The sequence below is a fragment of the Lepidochelys kempii genome, chromosome 10 (genome assembly GCF_965140285.1).
Source record: "Lepidochelys kempii isolate rLepKem1 chromosome 10, rLepKem1.hap1, whole genome shotgun sequence".
In the NCBI taxonomy this organism is placed as follows: domain Eukaryota; kingdom Metazoa; phylum Chordata; order Testudines; family Cheloniidae; genus Lepidochelys; species Lepidochelys kempii.
In genome coordinates, this window is record NC_136389.1 from 35,304,653 (window position 1) to 35,322,965 (window position 18,313).

At 45.1% G+C, this 18,313-nt stretch overlaps 1 protein-coding gene across 5 annotated transcripts in view; it reads left to right on the forward strand.

Moving 5' to 3' along the window:
* The first annotated feature begins 10,731 nt into the window (after nucleotides 1-10,731).
* Nucleotides 10,732-18,313, forward strand: part of RAB11FIP3 (RAB11 family interacting protein 3) — a 170,547-nt gene continuing 162,965 nt past the window's right edge. The window contains exon 1 of one of the 5 annotated variants that reach the window (XM_073362848.2): nucleotides 10,732-12,800. In XM_073362848.2, coding sequence (XP_073218949.1) covers nucleotides 11,802-12,800 — 999 coding nt within the window. In that variant the 5' untranslated portion in view covers nucleotides 10,732-11,801. The remainder of the gene's footprint in view (nucleotides 12,801-18,313) is intronic. The other 4 variants (XM_073362853.2, XM_073362851.2, XM_073362852.2 and 1 more) reach the window with 4 other exon arrangements.

Consider the following 18,313-nt stretch of genomic DNA (forward strand, 5'->3'; position numbering starts at 1 on the left):
ACAGCTCACTTCTTCAGATGCATATCGTGGAAACTGCACTGCATAGCTAAGAAGAGTTTTCTTTTTTGGATTCACTGTTTCAGTTTATTTTGATAAGCAGCATATCTGGAATAAAGCACACATCTCACAGGCTGCTGTAAATACAATAACCATGCCTAGAGAGGGGTTAGCAATTATACCATGCACTGCATCCTTCTCTTTCAGGGTCCTGTTCATAGAAAATGCAAGGAGCAAAACTTGGTAACTTCAGTGAAACAAGTAGCCACGTTGAAATCAGGGAGATTGTATGCAAGTAACAAAAGGGGAATTTGTTCCCCACCATAAAAAACACTAGCAATTATTCCAATATAGTTCCCTTTATATGTAATAATGTAGACAGACATTACACCTTCTCCAAAAAGCCTGTCATATCACATGACCTGTCCCTATATTTGCTTTTCCTTCTTAAAAAAAAAAAAAAAAAAAAAACCAGCAAAAGAAAACCCCATGGGAACATTTTTCCAGATAATTATGGAGGTAAAGCAGAGACACCAGAGTTAAACTTTAACTAGCTTTCCATTAGAAGCCTGATTTTGATCCACTTCTAACTTTCTCATGAAAGCTTCCTCCCTCATGAAGTTTCATGTGTGTGGGCTCTAGCCCCCCCCCCCCCCCCCCCCCAAATGGTTGTGCACAGGCAAATTTTGAGGTTAATTTAAGGTTTCCCAAAGAGATAAGTTTGAGAAACTTCAGGTGTTTTGCTGTGAGAAAAGATTAGCTTCTTTGGACCTTCATCTCAAAACCAGCTTGGTCACATTTCACAACTTCACATTTGTTCAACTGCTCTGCCCTCAGTGAGAACTAGTGCCTTTAAGTGTTCTTAAGGTGCCTAGGTATTAATTTCAGAGAGATTGCGTGACAGCTTAGAACCTTTGAAAACTCTCTGGGATCTGGTGGAGTTTATCAAATCTGACAGTTAACTCTTTAGATGTCAGTTCTAATCTAACCTTGCAAAGGACAGAGGCCAATGGGAACAGACATAAGCATTACACTATGACCAATGTTTTCAGTGGCAAAGGTCAATGGGAGCAGAGCTAGGCCAATGCTGAACAACTTTGAAAATCCCACCTTAGTCTGGGGCGTTCCAAAGGTTACACAGCTGTAAGAGGCCAGAATTAGGCTCTAGGTATGTAAACTGAAGTTAATAGATACTTTTTGTTATCTGTCATTGTGAGTTATGTTATCATTACAGGGCATTTTATATTAAAGCTGATGGGTTCACTTGAAAAGCAATTGTTGAAATACCTGAAGGCCAGCTCTGGGTATTTACATCTTTAAATCAAATCTTATTATTGGTAAGCATCCTAACTCAGCATTAACTGCAGGAAGCAGGCTAATCTCCCTCAAATGTTTTTATCATCAGTTATACATAATGTTCCATAATTCAGGCCAGTGTGCATAACTAACTCATGAATAAAATAAAGCCACACAAGAATACCATGATATTTTTCTGGTTACTATGGGGTAGCTATAAAGTTACTAGCATAGAAATAACTATGTTAATGCCTGTGTTAATCATAGAAGATATGGGTTGGAGGAGACCTCAGGAGGTCATCTAGTCCAACCCCCTGCTCAAAGCAGGACCAACACCAACTAAATCATCCCAGCGAGGGCTTTGTCAAGCCGGGCCTTAAAAATCTTTAAGGATGCAGATTCCACCACCTCCCTAGGTAACCCATTCCAGTGCTTCACCACCCTCCTAGTGAAATAGTATATCCTAATACCCAACCGAGACCTCCTGCACTGCAACTTGAGACCATTGCTCCTTGTTCTGTCATCCGCTACCACTGAGAACAGCCAAGTTCCATCCTCTTTGGAACCCCCTTTCAGGTAGCTGAGAGGCTGCTAATAAATGCCTCCTTCCTCTTCTCCTCTGCAGACTAAATAATCCCAGTTCCCTCAGCCACTCCTCGTACAATATGTTCCACAGCCCCCTAATCATTTTCATTGCCCTCCGCTGCATTTTCTCCAATTTGTCCACATCCCTTCTGCAGTGGGGGGCCCAAAACTGGACACAATTCTCCAGATGTGGACTCACCAGTGCTGAATAGAGGGGAATAATCACTTCCCTCAATCTGCTGGCAATGCTCTTACTAATGCAGCCCAATATGCCCTTAGCCGCCTTGGCAATGAGGGCACACTGACTCATAACCAGCTTCTCGTCCACTGTAATCCCCAGGTCCTTTTCTGCAGAACTGCCGCTTAGCCTGTCAGTCCCCAGCCTGTAGCAGCGCATGGGACTCTTCCGTCCTAAGTGCAGGACTCTGCACTTGTTGAACCTCATCAGATTTCTTTTGGCCCAGTCCTCCAATTTGTCTAGGTTACTCTGGACCCTATCCCTACCCTCCAATGTATCTACTTCTCCCCCCCAGTTTAGTGCCATCTGTGAACTTGCTGAGGGTGCAATCCATGCAATCATCCACATCATTAATGAAGAAGCTGAACAAAACCAGCCCCAGGACCGACCCTTGGGGTACTCCGCTTGATACCGGCCGCCAACTAAACATCGAGCCATTGATCACTACCCGTTGAGCCCAACTATCTAGTCATAGAATCATAGAATCATAGAATATCAGGGTTGGAAGGGACCCCAGAAGGTCATCTAGTCCAACCCCCTGCTCAAAGCAGGGCCAATTCCCAGTTAAATCATCCCAGCCAGGGCTTTGTTAAGCCTGACCTTAAAAACCTCTAAGGAAGGAGATTCTACCACCTCCCTAGGTAACGCATTCCAGTGTTTCACCACCCTCTTAGTGAAAAAGTTTTTCCTAATATCCAATCTAAACCTCCCCCACTGCAACTTGAGACCATTACTCCTCGTTCTGTCATCTGCTACCATTGAGAACAGTCTAGAGCCATCCTCTTTGGAACCCCCTTTCAGGTAGTTGAAAGCAGCTATCAAATCCCCCCTCATTCTTCTCTTCTGCAAGCTAAACAATCCCAGCTCCCTCAGCCTCTCCTCATAACTCATGTGTTCCAGTCCCCTAATCATTTTTGTTGCCCTTCGCTGGACTCTCTCCAATTTATCCACATCCTTCTTGAAGTGTGGGGCCCAAAACTGGACACAGTACTCCAGATGAGGCCTCACCAATGTCGAATAGAGGGGAACGATCATGTCCCTCGATCTGCTCGCTATGCCCCTACTTATACATCCCAAAATGCCATTGGCCTTCTTGGCAACAAGGGCACACTGCTGACTCATATCCAGCTTCTCGTCCACTGTCACCCCTAGGTCCTTTTCCGCAGAACTGCTGCCTAGCCATTCGGTCCCTAGTCTGTAGCTGTGCATTGGGTTCTTCCGTCCTAAGTGCAGGACTCTGCACTTGTCCTTATTGAACCTCATCAGATTTCTTTTGGCCCAATCCTCCAATTTGTCTAGGTCCTTCTGTATCCTATCCCTCCCCTCCAGCGTATCTACCACTCCTCCCAGTTTAGTATCATCCGCAAATTTGCTGAGAGTGCAATCCACACCATCCTCCAGATCATTTATGAAGATATTGAACAAAACTGGCCCCAAGACCGACCCTTGGGGTACTCCACTTGATACCGGCTGCCAACTAGATATGGAGCCATTGATCACTACCCGTTGAGCCCGACAATCTAGCCAGCTTTCTACCCACCTTGTAGTGCATTCATCCAGCCCATACTTCCTTAACTTGCTGACAAGAATACTGTGGGAGACCGTGTCTAAAGCTTTGCTAAAGTCAAGAAACAATACATCCACTGCTTTCCCTTTATCCACAGAACCAGTAATCTCATCATAAAAGGCGATTAGATTAGTCAGGCATGACCTTCCCTTGGTGAATCCATGCTGGCTGTTCCTGATCACTTTCCTCTCATGCAAGTGCTTCAGGATTGATTCTTTGAGGACCTGCTCCATGATTTTTCCAGGGACTGAGGTGAGGCTGACTGGCCTGTAGTTCCCAGGATCCTCCTTCTTCCCTTTTTTAAAGATTGGCACTACATTAGCCTTTTTCCAGTCATCCGGGACTTCCCCGGTTCGCCACGAGTTTTCAAAGATAATGGCCAATGGCTCTGCAATCACAGCCGCCAATTCCTTCAGCACTCTCGGATGCAACTCGTCCGGCCCCATGGACTTGTGCACGTCCAGCTTTTCTAAATAGTCCCTAACCACCTCTATCTCCACAGAGGGCTGGCCATCTCTTTCCCATTTTGTGATGCCCAGCGCAGCAGTCTGGGAGCTGACCTTGTTAGTGAAAACAGAGGCAAAAAAAGCATTTAGTACATTAGCTTTAGTCAGCTTTCTATTAGTCAGCTTTCTATCCACCTTATGGTCTATTCATCCAATCCATATTTCTTTAACTTGCTGGCAAGAATACTGTGGGAGACCGTAACAAAAGCTTTGCTAAAGTCAAGGTGTATCACGTCCACTGCTTTCCCCATATCCACAGAGCCAGTTATCTCATTATGGAAGGCAATTAGATTAGTCAGGCATGACTTGCCCTTGCTGAATCCATGTTGATTGTTCCTGATCACCTTCCTCTCCTCCAAGTGCTTCAAAATGGATTCCTTGAGGACTAGCTCCATGATTTTTCCGGGGACTGAGGTGAGGCTGACTGGTCTGTAGTTCCCCAGTTTCTCCTTCTTCCCTTTTTTAAAGATGGGCACTATATTTGCCTTTTTCCAATCATCTGGGACCTCCCCCGATCGCCATGAGTTTTCAAAGATAATGGCCAAATGGCCCCATGGACTTGTGTACGTCCAGCTTTTCTAAATAGTCCTTAACCTGTTCTTTCACCACTGGGGGCTGCTCACCTCCTCCTCATGCTGTGCCACCCAGTGCAGCAGTCTGGGAGCTGACCTTTTTCGTGAAAACAGAGGCAAAAAAAAGCATTGAGTACATTATCTTTTTCCACATCCTCAGTCACTAGGTTGCCTCCCCCATTCAGTAAGGGTCCCACACTTTCCCCAACCACCTTCTTGTTCATAACATACCTGTAGAAACCCTTCTTGTTACCCTTCACATCCCTTGGTAGCTGTAACTCCAATTGTGCTTTGGCCTTCCTGATTACACCCCTGCATGCTCGAGCAATATTTTTTTCTCCTCCCTAGTCATCTGTCCAAGTTTCCACTTCTTGTAAACTTCCTTTTTGAGTTTAAGCTCCCAGAAGATTTCTCTGTTAAGCCAAGCTGGTCACCTGCCATATTTGCTATTCTTTCTGCACACTGGGATGGTTTGTTCCTGTGCCCTCAGTAAGGCTTCTTTAAAATACAGCCAGCTCTCCTGGACTCCTTTCCCCCTCATATTAGCTTCCCAGGGGATCTTGCCCATCAGTTCCCTGAGGGAGTTAGTCTGCTTTTCTGAAGTCCAGGGTCTGTATGTGATGGGTTGGGTCACATAAACCCCCTTGGGACTGCCACCTGATGTGCTGAGACTACCTCTGAGCCCATTTTCCCTGCCAGCTTGGGACTTCAGTACCCTGCCTTGTTGAGCTAGACATGCTAGCCTGATGCAAACACAGGCCCAGGTCTGAACCACATCCCCCAAAGCTGCAGGCTTAACTAAAAGCAGCTTAAGAAGTGCTCCTGGCTCTAGCACCAAGATACCCAGTTCCCCATGGGATCCAAACCCTAAATAAATGTGTTTTACTCTGTATAAAGCTTATACAGGGTAAACTCAAGTTGTCTGCCCTCTATAACACTGATAGAGAGATATGCACAGTTGTTTGCTCCCCCAGGTACTAATTACTTACTCTGGGTTCAATTAATAAGCAAAAAGTGATTTTACTAAGTATAAAAAGTAGTATTTAAGTGGTTCCAAGTAATAACAAACAGAAAGTAAGTTACGAACCAAAATGAAACTAAACATGCAAGTCTAAGCCTAATACATTAAACTGCATACAGGTAAATCTCACCCTTAGAGATGCTCCAATAAGTTTCTTTCACAGCTGGACTCCTTCCTAGTCTGGGTCCAGCAATCACTCACACCCCTGTAGTCACTGTCCTTTGTTCCCATTTCTTTCCGGCATGTCTTGGGGGTGGAGAGGCCATCTCTTAAGCCAGCTCAAGACAAAATGGAGGGGTTTCACAGGGCCTTTTATATTCTCTCTCTTGTGGGCGGAAACCCCTTTGTTCTTCTGTGCAAAATCACACAACAAGATGGAGTTTGTAGCCACCTGGGCAAGTCACATGTCCGTGAATGATTCAGCTTTTTGCAGGCCGATGCCACTGTTTACGTTAGTTTGAACGTTCCCAGGAAAGCTCAGATGTGGATTGGCATCTCCCAAAGTCCATGGTCAGTTGTTTCTTGATTGGGCACTTACTGAGAATAGTCCTTTCTCCAAATGCTTCCCTGAGGCTACTTAGAATCAAACACATTGAGATACAAGTACATAGCCAATATTCATAACTTCAAATACAAAAATGATACACACATACAGACAGCATCATCATAACCAGGAAACTACAACCTTTCCATAGACACCCCACTTGACCTCCTCTGTACAAGACCTGGTGCAACCGTAGGACCTTGGTTGCAACAATGATCTATATGGTCAAAGTTCACGTCAATAATGTCACACCGTATTCTGCTGCTCTCCTTTCTTCCTTTTGTCAGGATCCTGAACTCTACCATCTCATGGTCACTGCTGCCCAGATTGCCATCCACTTCTACTTCCCCTACCAATTCTTCTCTGTTTGTGAGCAGCAGGTCAAGAGGAGCACGGCCCCTAGTTGGTTCCTCCAGCACTTTCACCAGGAAGTTGTCCTTAATGCTCTCCAAAAACTTCCTGGATTGTCTGTGCACTGCTGTATTACTCTCCCAGCAGATATCAGGGTGATTGAAGTCCCCCATGAGAAGCAGGGCCTGTGATCTGGAAACTTCTGTTAGTTGTCCAAAGAACGCTTCGTCTACCTCATCCTCCTGGGCTGGTGGTCTATAGCAGACGCCCACCACGACATCACCCTTGTTGCTCTCACCTCTAAACTTAACCCAAAGACTCTCAACAGGCTTTTCTTCAGTTTCATACTGGAGCTCTGAGCAATCATACTGCTCTCTTACATACAGTGCAACTCCTCCACCTTTTCTCCCCGGGCCTGTCCTTCCTGAACAGTTTATACCCATCCATGACAGTGCTCCAGTCATGTGAGTTACCCCACCAAGTCTCTGTTATTCCAATCACATCATAGTTCCTTGACTGTGCCAGGAATTCTAATTCTTTCTGCTTGTTTCCCAGGCTTCTTGTGTTCGTTTACAGGCACTTAAGATAACTAGCTGATTGCCCTGCTTTCTCAGTATGAATCAGGAGGCCTCTCCTGTTGCACCCTCCTCGTGTTTCCTCTCAGTATCCCACTTACGCACATACCTCAGGGCTTAGGTCTCCACCCACTGGTGAACCTAGTTTAAAGCCCTCCTCACTAGGTTAGCAAGCCTGCCTGCTCTTCCCTCTCTTCATTAGGTGGATCCCAGCTCTTCCTAGCAATCTTCCTTCCTGGAACAACATTCCATGGTTGAAGACTCCAAAGCCCTCTCTTTGACACCACCTGCCTAACCACACATTTACTTCCACAATTCAATGGTCCCTACTTGGGCCTTGTCCTTCAAAGGGGGCCTCTGAGCATGCCAGTGTGAACTAGATCAGAAACCTGAGCAAACTGATCCCAACCAGAATGCTCATGGAGTCGTAGAGAACCCATAGCCTAGCACAACAGGACTGATCATGACAGGGCTTCTGGGCACTATGGCAGTATAAAACCCTGATTCTGCAAACACTTTAGTGCTTGTCTACACAGGAAAGTTCTACCAGCTGCTCTTGTATAATTACACTGCTATAATTATATCATGGCAATTGCTGTGTGGATGCTCTTATTTTGGAATAAGAGTGACATTTATTTGTTTAGCTTAAACTTCTTTTAAAATGAACAAAACTGCAATAAGACTCTACACAAGGGGTTATACTACTATAACTATAGTTCTTTAAATTCACATCTTAGATTCTATCAGTATAACTTTGCTGCATAGATAATCCCTTAAATGCATGTATAACTTTACTTGTGAGAACTAGCCCTGTGTAGAAAAGTTACTCATGTACGTAAGGGTTTGAGGCCTGTACATTTAATAACTAATTCAATAAAAATTCATAGCAAACTATATTTTTCCCTAATGAAGCACAATTCCTCACTTCAAGGTGCATTTTCCCCTCTTGTGCACAATTACCCTTCTGTAAAATGGGTGTTGAAGATTAAGCAAGACCCTGTTTTTATCATTAAAGGCACTGCAAAGTGCACACTATGCCCTGTTTCAGAGTAGCAGCTGTGTTAGTCTGTAGCCGCCAAAAAAAAAAAAAAAAAAAAAAAGTACTTTTGGCACCTTAGAGACTAACAAATTTATTTGAGCAGAAGCTTTCGTGAGCTACAGCTCACTTCATAGGATTCCGTGACATTTAATATTTGAGATCCTTACATGAAAGGGCCCTTCAGAAGTGAAGTGTAGTTATTGGCTATCCTAGAGCAATGCATTAATAATATACATTAATGATACTTTGTCAATCGATGCTCAACATCTTAAATTTAATTCTTGATGTAATTCTTGATGCTAAATGATTAATACTTGGCTAAAATGAACCAATTATGTTGACAGAATATGTATTTTTGATAGTGGTGCTGGCATGATGCTCAATTCTTTAATGATGATACAGTCTCACATGGATGTTGACATATGAAGATTCAGCTCAGACCAATGTGAGTACTGCAAACATGGTCTCATGTGACAGATAAGAATGTCCATGACCATTACAGACTGTTGTAGCCTTGCTTTGTGCTGTTCATTTTTTCCACATATGGCGTTAATATGCCTTGCTTCAAAGAGGTTAATGGCAACCTGCCAATTCTGTCCCTACCTTACTCTGTCAGGGGCTGATGCTGCCTAGTTGCTGGGATCAACCTGACAGTGACATGCTTTCAAGTTTGACTTCAGTGTGTCTTTATATCGTTTATACCTGCCACCATAAGAGAGGGTGCCTTGTTTTAGCTGATCATAAAATATGGCTTGAGATGGCCATACGAACAAGATGCTTAGGCCAATGCACCTGAGCTTTTATGAGCTTGCTTTGAATGCTAGACATGCAACAATGATTAAGGATTTCAATATTGGAAATCTTGTCCTACCATTTGATGCTGCAAACTGCCCTAAGAGAGTGTATACAGAACTGACCAAGTTGCATAATGTGTTGTCCACATCTTGCCCATGTCTCACGGCTGCTTGAGAGACATTTATAGTTTTATGCTTGTTCTGATGCCTCTATCATTGCATAGGTGCTCGGACAGCATTTCAAAGCCAGACTTGGCCTTACCTATGAGGGGTAACATCATCATCATCAGATGTGGCATGCTGTGAGAGTTCCTTCATACTTACCACATAAAATGAGGATTATTAATAGTAATAACACTGGCAGTGTTTAGACAGGGCTTATCACAATAGGGTCTTGCTCCATGAGTGGGGCTCCCAAGTGCTCCACAAATACAAATATTTAGTAATTTGTTGGGTGCTAAAATCCTTAGAGACCAATCCTGCAGACACTACTTACAGAGTGGAAAGCTTCCTAACACAAGGAGCCCCACTGAAGTCACACTGTAGGCGCTAATGATCTCAACATTTTGCAGCACAGGCCCCTCCCCATCTAGGTGGGATGGCACGAGAGGCTCTCAGTGTCCCCCTAGCACTCTGTGTGGGGGTGCTCGTCAGGAAGCTATTCTATGCTCATCACCGTTGGGGGCCCTGTTGCTAGTATTAACTCCTGCTGATCAATTACTATTCTTTGACGCTTACGTTCACGTCGCACTCAGGGCCGGCTCCAGCGCCGCCCCAAGCGGAGGCGGAGTGATGGCGCGGCCGCCGAAGAAGAGTCGCGTCCCGCCGCCGGATCGCGGCCCCAGAGCCCGTTGTCCTGCCACCCCTTTACATTTGCCGTCCCAGGCACCTGCTTGGTTCGCTGGAGCCGGCCCTGCTTGCACTTCATGCAGCGCCTGCCCAGCTCCTCCTGCAGCAAGTCATCATTAGGCTGTTCAGCATCAGAGAGCGGGAGCTGCGGGCAGGTCGCCTCCAGCCCGTGCTGCCCAGCGGACGCGCTGCGGGCTGCTCGGTGCCAGCCAGCGCACCGGCGAAGCGCGGTCTCCGTGCGCCCCGTACTGCGCGCGCCGCTCTGCAGAGCGCAGCACGGGGCTGGGCGGAGGCTGCTGGCCCCTTTAACTGTTCCCTCCTGCGGCCACGCGCAAGCGCACCAGCGCCGCTGCACCGGCGGAGCCGGGTCGTATCGGAAGCTCCTTGCGCCGTGCCCTGGTTGGGAGGGGGGAGGAGAATGGCGGGGGAATGACATCATCGCTGTAGTTACTGCGGCGGCTAGGCAGGGTGGGACTGGATTCTGCGATTCACGGCCAACGGGCAGTGTTGGTGTTAAACGGGCGGGCGGCGGGTTTGTTTCACGGCGCCACCGACCCGCCTCCTCAGGCTTGGGAGAAACCATCAAAAATAATCTCAGCCAGGGGAGGCGCGGCACAGACACACACACACAGTTCCCCGTCACCCCAGAGCCGGGGACGGGACGGGACGGACGGACGCGGGGAGCGGCACAGATACACACAAAGCTCCCCCCCCGAAACGGGGAGGGGGCGGCACAGACACACGGTGTGTTTCTGTGTCCCGCCGCCCCGCCCCGGGCTGTGGGGTGGGCGGGGGGGGGAGGGTAGCTGTGTGTGTCCGGGCGTCCGTCCTCTCCCGGCCTCTGGAGTGGGGGCGGCACAAACACACACACACACACGCGCAGCTACCCCCCACCCCAGAGCCGGAGGGGGGCCCGCGCGCGCGCGCACACACACACACACAGAGCTCCCCCCACCCCAGAGCCCCCGGGGGTTGCACAGCCACACAACACAACACCCCCACGCCGGAGCCCCGTGGGGGGACACACAGCTCCCCACACCAGCAGAGCCCAGCTCAGAGGCGGACGCGGTTCCGCCCCTGTCGCCGGGCGCGGGAGGAGCCTGAGGCCGGCGACACAAAGCCCTCCCCGGGCTGCAGGCGGAGCCAGGCCGGCCAGCGCGGAGATCGGCCCGCCCAGCCGGCTGCCAGAGCAGAGGCTGCAGCCAGCCGCAGGCGGGAGCCCTCGGAGCCGGGGAGCAGGACCCCCAGGGCGCCCCACACTCTCCGCGGCCGCCGAGGGAGCCCAGCTCCCGGAGTAGCTCGAAGGGCGCAGTCTGCTCTCGGGGCCACAAGCAGGGCCGGGAGCACAGCCCGGTGCCGCAGCACAGCCCGCCCCGACCCCCGTTAGCCCGGGGGCGTCGGAGTAGCAGATGCCCTGTGAGCTCGTGGCTTAGCAGCACCATCCTTTGCGAGGGGCGCCGCCGGTTCTTTGGCGGGGGCAGCCTCGGGGTGCGGGCTGAGCCCGGGCTGCAGGCTTTGTCGGACAGCTACCGAGGCGCCTTCGATTCGTGCGCGGCTGCGATTGCCTTTTCCTCCCCACGGGGGTCCCTTTAGCCGCTGCCCCGCCGCCGCCGCCGCCTCCTGGGATGTGACGCCGGAGGGATGGAGAAGATGGATGCAGGCAAATGGCAGCAGCGCATCTCCCGTTTGCAGAGGAGGCTCCAAGGAGCAGCAGCAATGCAGCGGATCTGTGGTGGGCTCTCCGGGAGACCCGAGCTCTGCCGCGGGGAGACGGCAGGGCAGTGATTGCTCACAAACCCAGCCCTTTGTGTCCAGGAGGGTCTGAACAGCCGCTGTAGTTTGTATTAAATCCTTTATTTTTTTTCTGATGAAAATGGAGCCGGATTTGTTAATGACTCTCTCAGACCCAGGGAGCAAATCGGAGCGGGCATCGCTGCTGACTCTGTTTGCCGAGCAGAATGGGAGGTATCTCATCATGGAGCAGAGAGGGCAGCTGCCTAGCCCCGACCTGGTGCTGGTCCCCAGAGAGACGCCCCCGGACGCCCCTTTATTCCTGGGACCCTCTTTACAGGAGAGGGAGAGTGGGCCAGCAGTGCTAGAGCAGGTTTTGGGAGAGATGAAGCTATCAGGGCTGGATCCTACGCTGTTCTCAGATGGGCCCATTGAGTATTTATACCGCATGGAAAAGCCGGAGAACGGCCTCTTGGACCAAGACACGACAGACCCAATCAGCCACCTGGTACAAGAGTCAGGTGCAGGTGATAATCGTCATGGTTGCCCCCAGAGTGATTTTGATTTAAACCTTTCTGTGGTGCAGGGTGCACTGGCCTCTGCTCAGATCACAGACTTGGGAGAGCAGTTCTTCTCTCTCGTTCTGGACCAGGCTGTTTCTTCACCTCTTCGGGATTTACAATTTAGGAGTGCTGGGCTAAGTCCAGAGAACTCAAACACGGGAGAAAGCTTTCCTGAAAGCAGCGAAAGCCTGCAAGCAGAAGGGGAGTTTTACTTAGGAATGGAGACCTCCCAGGAGGAGAGCCACTCTGAAGGACTCACTCCAACTTCCCCTTGGACTAAAGAGCCAGAAGACTATATATCCCAAAGCTGCCAGGAGATGCTTTCCTTAAGTACCCAGGATTTCTCCCAGATTGACAAAGAGATGGACCTCTTCCCGGCTTTCCATTCCTCTAGCAACCTGAGCCAGTCCCCGGAGTTTGCCCAGCCTGATTCCATAACTAATGACTCTCCAGGTTGTCAAGAAGATGAGCCCCGTCTCCGAGCTGTATTTGATGCCCTAGACAGAGATGGGGATGGCTTTGTGCAGATAGAGGAGTTTGTTCAGTTTGCTACAGTCTATGGTGCAGAACAGGTAATATTAATTTATCATCTGTATTTCATGTAGGCCGAGGTGCCCGTGAATGGTTACTCTTTTCACTCCTAAGGTACACTCTGATTTGTTGTTCAGGTATGTTTCTCTTTTGTGCATAAAAATGGTGTATACGTATTGTAAGTCTTATGTACTGTAAGACTTCAGTATTACATTTCCTATAATGAACTTTCAATATGTGTTTTCCAGCAGTGTATTTATAATAATGTTAACCGTCTGCCTGAGGACCCTCTTCTGTAGTCCTGACTTGGGCAAAGCTCCTGTTGACTTTGATCAGTATCCTAACTCTAAGGGGGGGTCAATAAATTGACAAAAGCCAGCATTACACTTGCACAGTGCTGAGCTCCTCCTATTGTGCTTAAGTATTGTAGCACATGGTATCCTATGTCAAATTAGCTGCTGTTCTAATTTCATGTGAATTTTAGACACAGACTGATACCCTTATTTTTAAAATGTCTTCAATTGCCACTCACATTTCCTATGATTTCTGGTAACTTCTCTTATGTTTTGATGGGGAAAACAAATGAAAGCTTACAACTCCAGGTCCTTTTGTTTGCTAGTTATGGGTTTGTAGGTCCTTCTTACTTTGCATCTGTCTTCAGTAGCTTGATCTCTCAGCCTGATGGATTTAAACAGTTAGTTATTATTGAGAGGACCTGTAATATACTCATACTCCTCTTCACTTGCAGAATTTCTGAGTGAGTGGGCTCCCAGCTCTGTGAAAGACAATTTGTTGATGCATTAATTTATGAACCCTGTCATTGCATTTTAGACTTCTTTGCTTATCCAGGCCAACTTCTTCAGATTATTCATATAAACCAAGTATTTAGGTAAAGAGTGTGTACAATGGGGCCTTGATAAGCTTGATACACCTCAGAATTGTGGCAATTAGTAAACACTTGCATGTGTATCATATAAGGCACCTTCCTGAGGAAAGTAAAGTAAAATTTGACAACTGGGAGTTTTGAACACTTGCTTGTTAGAAATGAGATTGGTCCATTTGAAGCATTGCTTTACCTACTTTTTACTATTTGTCTCAAAGAAAACAAATCAAAATGAGCTAAAGGTCAAGCACATGTTTGCTAATGAAGTGTTACAAACTCAGCTCAACTTACGCCATTTGCTGGTGTTTGTGGACACTATTTTCTGTATATTTGCCTGATTATGTTAAACACAATAGTAGGTATTAGCTCAGTTTTTGATGGGTACAACTTTTTTTTTAAGCCTCTTTCTTGTTTCTGTTGTATTGTACCATGGTGAGTTTGGATTTTGATATATCCCTTTGTAGCAGATCAAATGTGGTATGGTGTAATACGAAGCCACCTGATATGACCCAAAATGTGAATTAACAGCTGAGGTTTCCTACAAGGAGGAAGAAATTAGTTGGTTGCTATCTCCAGTTTTGGTTCGTATTGATACCTACATAAACCTAAAACTATATTCAAAATGACATCGCATTTTTGAGCGTGCATGTATCTTAAATAGAGTGTTTATCCAGTGAGGAGATTTATCTGGTCTTCTGTACAGACCTGATACATAAAGATATAATTTGCTGTGAAACAGCACACAGTATCTTGAACTTCTGCAGGAGAGAAGCTGTCTATAATCTTGTTCTCTAATTTAAGAAAAACCCATTGTTTTTAGAAAAATATCCATATAAAAGCAGCAGCAAGCCAACGTGTCCTTTTTCTTGTAAGTCACAAAAGGGAAGGTGAACTCAAGTCTGATATGCTGGGATAAGGGATAGTGTAAGTATGTTACCAACTTGTTACATGCCTAAATAGGTAGCATAATAGGAATGACAAAGACGAAGGAAAGTTATAAACAAAACAACACTTCTATGTAGCTTCATAGGAAGGAGCGTTTGCTTTCCTAGGCTTAAGTCATCTATTTGAAAATTTCATAGCCTCTTACAGCCCCCAAAGGATAAAGTAGTAACAAGACCTCCACTTCAGAGAATGAATTACTCTGTTTTGTTGTCCTCCCTACCTCAGCTCCAGGCTTGGATAACTCTCTCTCCAAAACTCTTGGGTTGGTGGGAGGGTTTGCTGAAGAGCCATGTGCTCTTCCAGTTGCCCCATCCGCTGCTCTGCTTAGTACAAGAGCAAGGGACAAGCCAGAATCCTAACCTCTAGTTGTGGCATTATGTTTCTACACACGTATTTAGATTGTACTTGGAAGTATAAATTGTAAACCACATCTTAATGGAAATCTGTGGAATACTATAGTAGAAGCTGTAGTGCTCTCTCTTCCTTCCCCTTGCAAACTGCAGAATTTTGATTAAACTCTTCCAGCGGGCTACTTCAGAAATGAGTCTGGAGGTTTCTTTGCTTAACATATTCTTATAAGGAAATATAAACACTCACCCTGTGAATGCATAACTAAGGCAAAATACTGCCAGAACTTAAATACAGTGAACTTCATTTAAAAATGTTTACAGTAAACATTTCATAATGTAATTCTAATAGGTAGTAGCAAATGTTTTGGACAAAGTGGCATAAAATTATGAAACACTCAAGCCCACAGTAAAAGGAGGAGGGATTTGGAATTCCTTGCCCTCAGGTGTGTACTCTCTATCTTGTCTCTTTCCAGAGACAATATAATTCCTACAACAGGGTGCAGACAGTCCCTCCTTCCAAACTTGGTCCTCAGTTTTGGTAATATACTTGGTAAACCCATTAACATTACAGGTTGCTCACAACTTTTTTGTTGTTATCTTGCGTAGTCTTGGGGATGAAAATTAAAATGGAGCCTAGCAATCTTAACTTGTTCAACTATATATATAATCGCATGACAGTCTTCCTATACTAAGCAATCCAAATCAATAGAACATAAGGGCATATAGATTATGTGCAACAAATATATATGTATTTTTTGCACTTACTAACAGTGCAATTCAGTTTAAGCTTAATTACAAATTCATTTAAGATGAAGAGTTGTTACTGTATCACCTTGCTCAACTCTCCCATCCTTTCCTAGCCTGCCTCCGTTTTCCTATCTGTAAAATGGGAATAACACCAAGTGTTAGGGATGTTAGTTACTGCCTCAGTGTAAGCTAGTGCACTGATCAGACAGTAATAAATAGCACTATGAATAGATGATGCTAGAGAAATTAAAGAATCTCAAAGTGCTTTACACATTTTAAGTAACTAACATCCCTAACACTTGGTGTGGTCTTTTCAAAAATGATAAAGTTTCAAACATGAGACAGGATGCAGGGTTCTATTTTAATTCTGTCTTGTGATCCTAGATCAAACATGCTCAGTTTACAAGTTTTCTTTTTTAGGTCTATCAGCCCCCCGTCCCCCCAACCTCACCTTAAAATCTGAACATCCTGCTTTGTTCCTTCTGGGTGAGCTTGATCAGTGACAACGCTGAAATGTATTATAGTGCAGGGGATCTGTACAATGAGAGGTATCTTTTAATGACTTTAAAAAAGGATGAACTGTGTGATGGCAACAACTGACAATGACACCATTGATTAGGATAGTGCAGGCTGGAGGACACTGCAAGAACTCTAGAGGAACAGTGTGACTGGATAGCACGATGTCAGATGAAACTGATATCAAAAGCAAGGCAATACACATTTAAAGGAATAATTGAACTAGTCATACACTCTGGACATTTCTAAGTTTCTTATGTGTTTATGGTTTAAAAACCTGGTACAGCTTTATTTTAAAAAAATAAAAATTGTGTTTGTGTCTTTTAAAAAAAAAAGTTAAGATAAAGAATGGGAGAGAAAAATACTGATTATTATTATAATGCTATTACATAAATCAACAACATGCTTTCACATGGAATACTGTATTCATTCACCGTATTTCAAAAAAGATACAGAGAAATAAAATGGGTCCACAATGGGTGATGCTTAAGTTTAGAGGCATGGAAAGACTTTATTATGGGGAGAGATTAAACAGCTTAAAACTTGAGTTTAGAGAGGAAATAAATAAGAGGGGATGTAATAGTTATATAAAATGAATGGTATAGAGAAGGTTAATTGGATGTTCCTATGTTCTCTCACTATACAAAAACAAGGGGATGCTAATCAAATACCAACAAATTTAAAAACTCGGAAAAGGCTTTTATGCAATGCACAATGTAACCCGTGTAAATCGTTGCAGCAAAGTGGAGTAGGAACTTTGTATTCTGACAAGTTTTGTTTTATATATATGAGTTGAAAAAAAATTAAAAATCTTATTTTTGATCCAAAAGATTACTGGTTGGAGGCTTCTCCCTCTGAATAGAATAAGAAAAAATAGAGATGGGAAAAGGCCTGTTACACAATGTAATCTATCCATCTAGGTTAAATGAAAGATTAGCCCCTACAGTTTGTCTAGTCTAGTTTTAAATGTGCCAAGCAATAGGGCTTCTTTGCTTTCTCTTGGGAGTGGCCTGCATCCTAACCCATCTTACTGTGTGTATTTTTTTTCTTCTTCCTGATAATGAGCTTATAATATATCCCGTCACTCCTAGTTAGATCCTCTTGTTATAATCTACCCGAGCCCTTGATGTTTACATCCTTCAGATATTTCTTGGGTAACCATATTGCTTCTCTTCTACTTCCACGTGAGCTGTTGCTTAGTCAAGCTTTGCATATTTAGTACTTTTCATCTTTCCTCCAGTCCATTTAATCAGTTCTGGATGCTGTTCTCTGAACTTCCTCCACTTTGTCAATATCTCTTGTCATGAATAGAATACCAGAATAGAATACCAGAATAGAAGGTAATGTTCCTGGTGAAATTGCACCTGGGTGTGGTGTCACTCTGTATTCTCCAGTTCACATTTCTTTATATCCACTGCGCAGCTTACATTAGTTTGTGAAATGGAGAACATGGACTGCAACAAACATTCATTCTTTTTTGTTATTCCATCAGAGTAAAACATCTTATTTCAAGACTTATAGGTCGTTTTATATGCTAGATAGGTGCATAAGGTATAGTCAGACTTATGACTTCTTGATTAAGGTTCCTCTGGAATCACTGATGATACACTTGTATTTGTCTCTGATTTCACTTATTATATTTAGATTTAAATCAGTGCCCCCAGAATCTAACTTAGGGGGAATATATAAAAATCTGTGGGTGAACCTTAATTCTGCAAACTTCTCTGTCTGACTTTGTGAAGGGAGAGTTCTAGTTACATAACGAGCTAATATTTCTGTCTGAAGTATATGAAAACAAGTGGATTCTTACACCATCTAAATGTGAATGACACTTACATTTCTTCCATCTGTACTGCCACTACAACAACTTTCAAAGGTTTAAATGGTGGTTCATTTTTGGTGTTTGCTTTTTGGGAATGGAACTAGAATTCCAGTGAGAAACATGTTTTGTGTGTGTGAGAGAGAGAGGCAGATGCACAATGCCTATGTTGCCTCTGAACTGCTAAATGAAGTGTGCGGGTGATACAAAACTTCACTTTCCCTCTTATTCTTTTGTCAGTGACAAATCTTCCATTAACTTTAATGATTCAGCTGTCTCAAACATTCAGCTGGT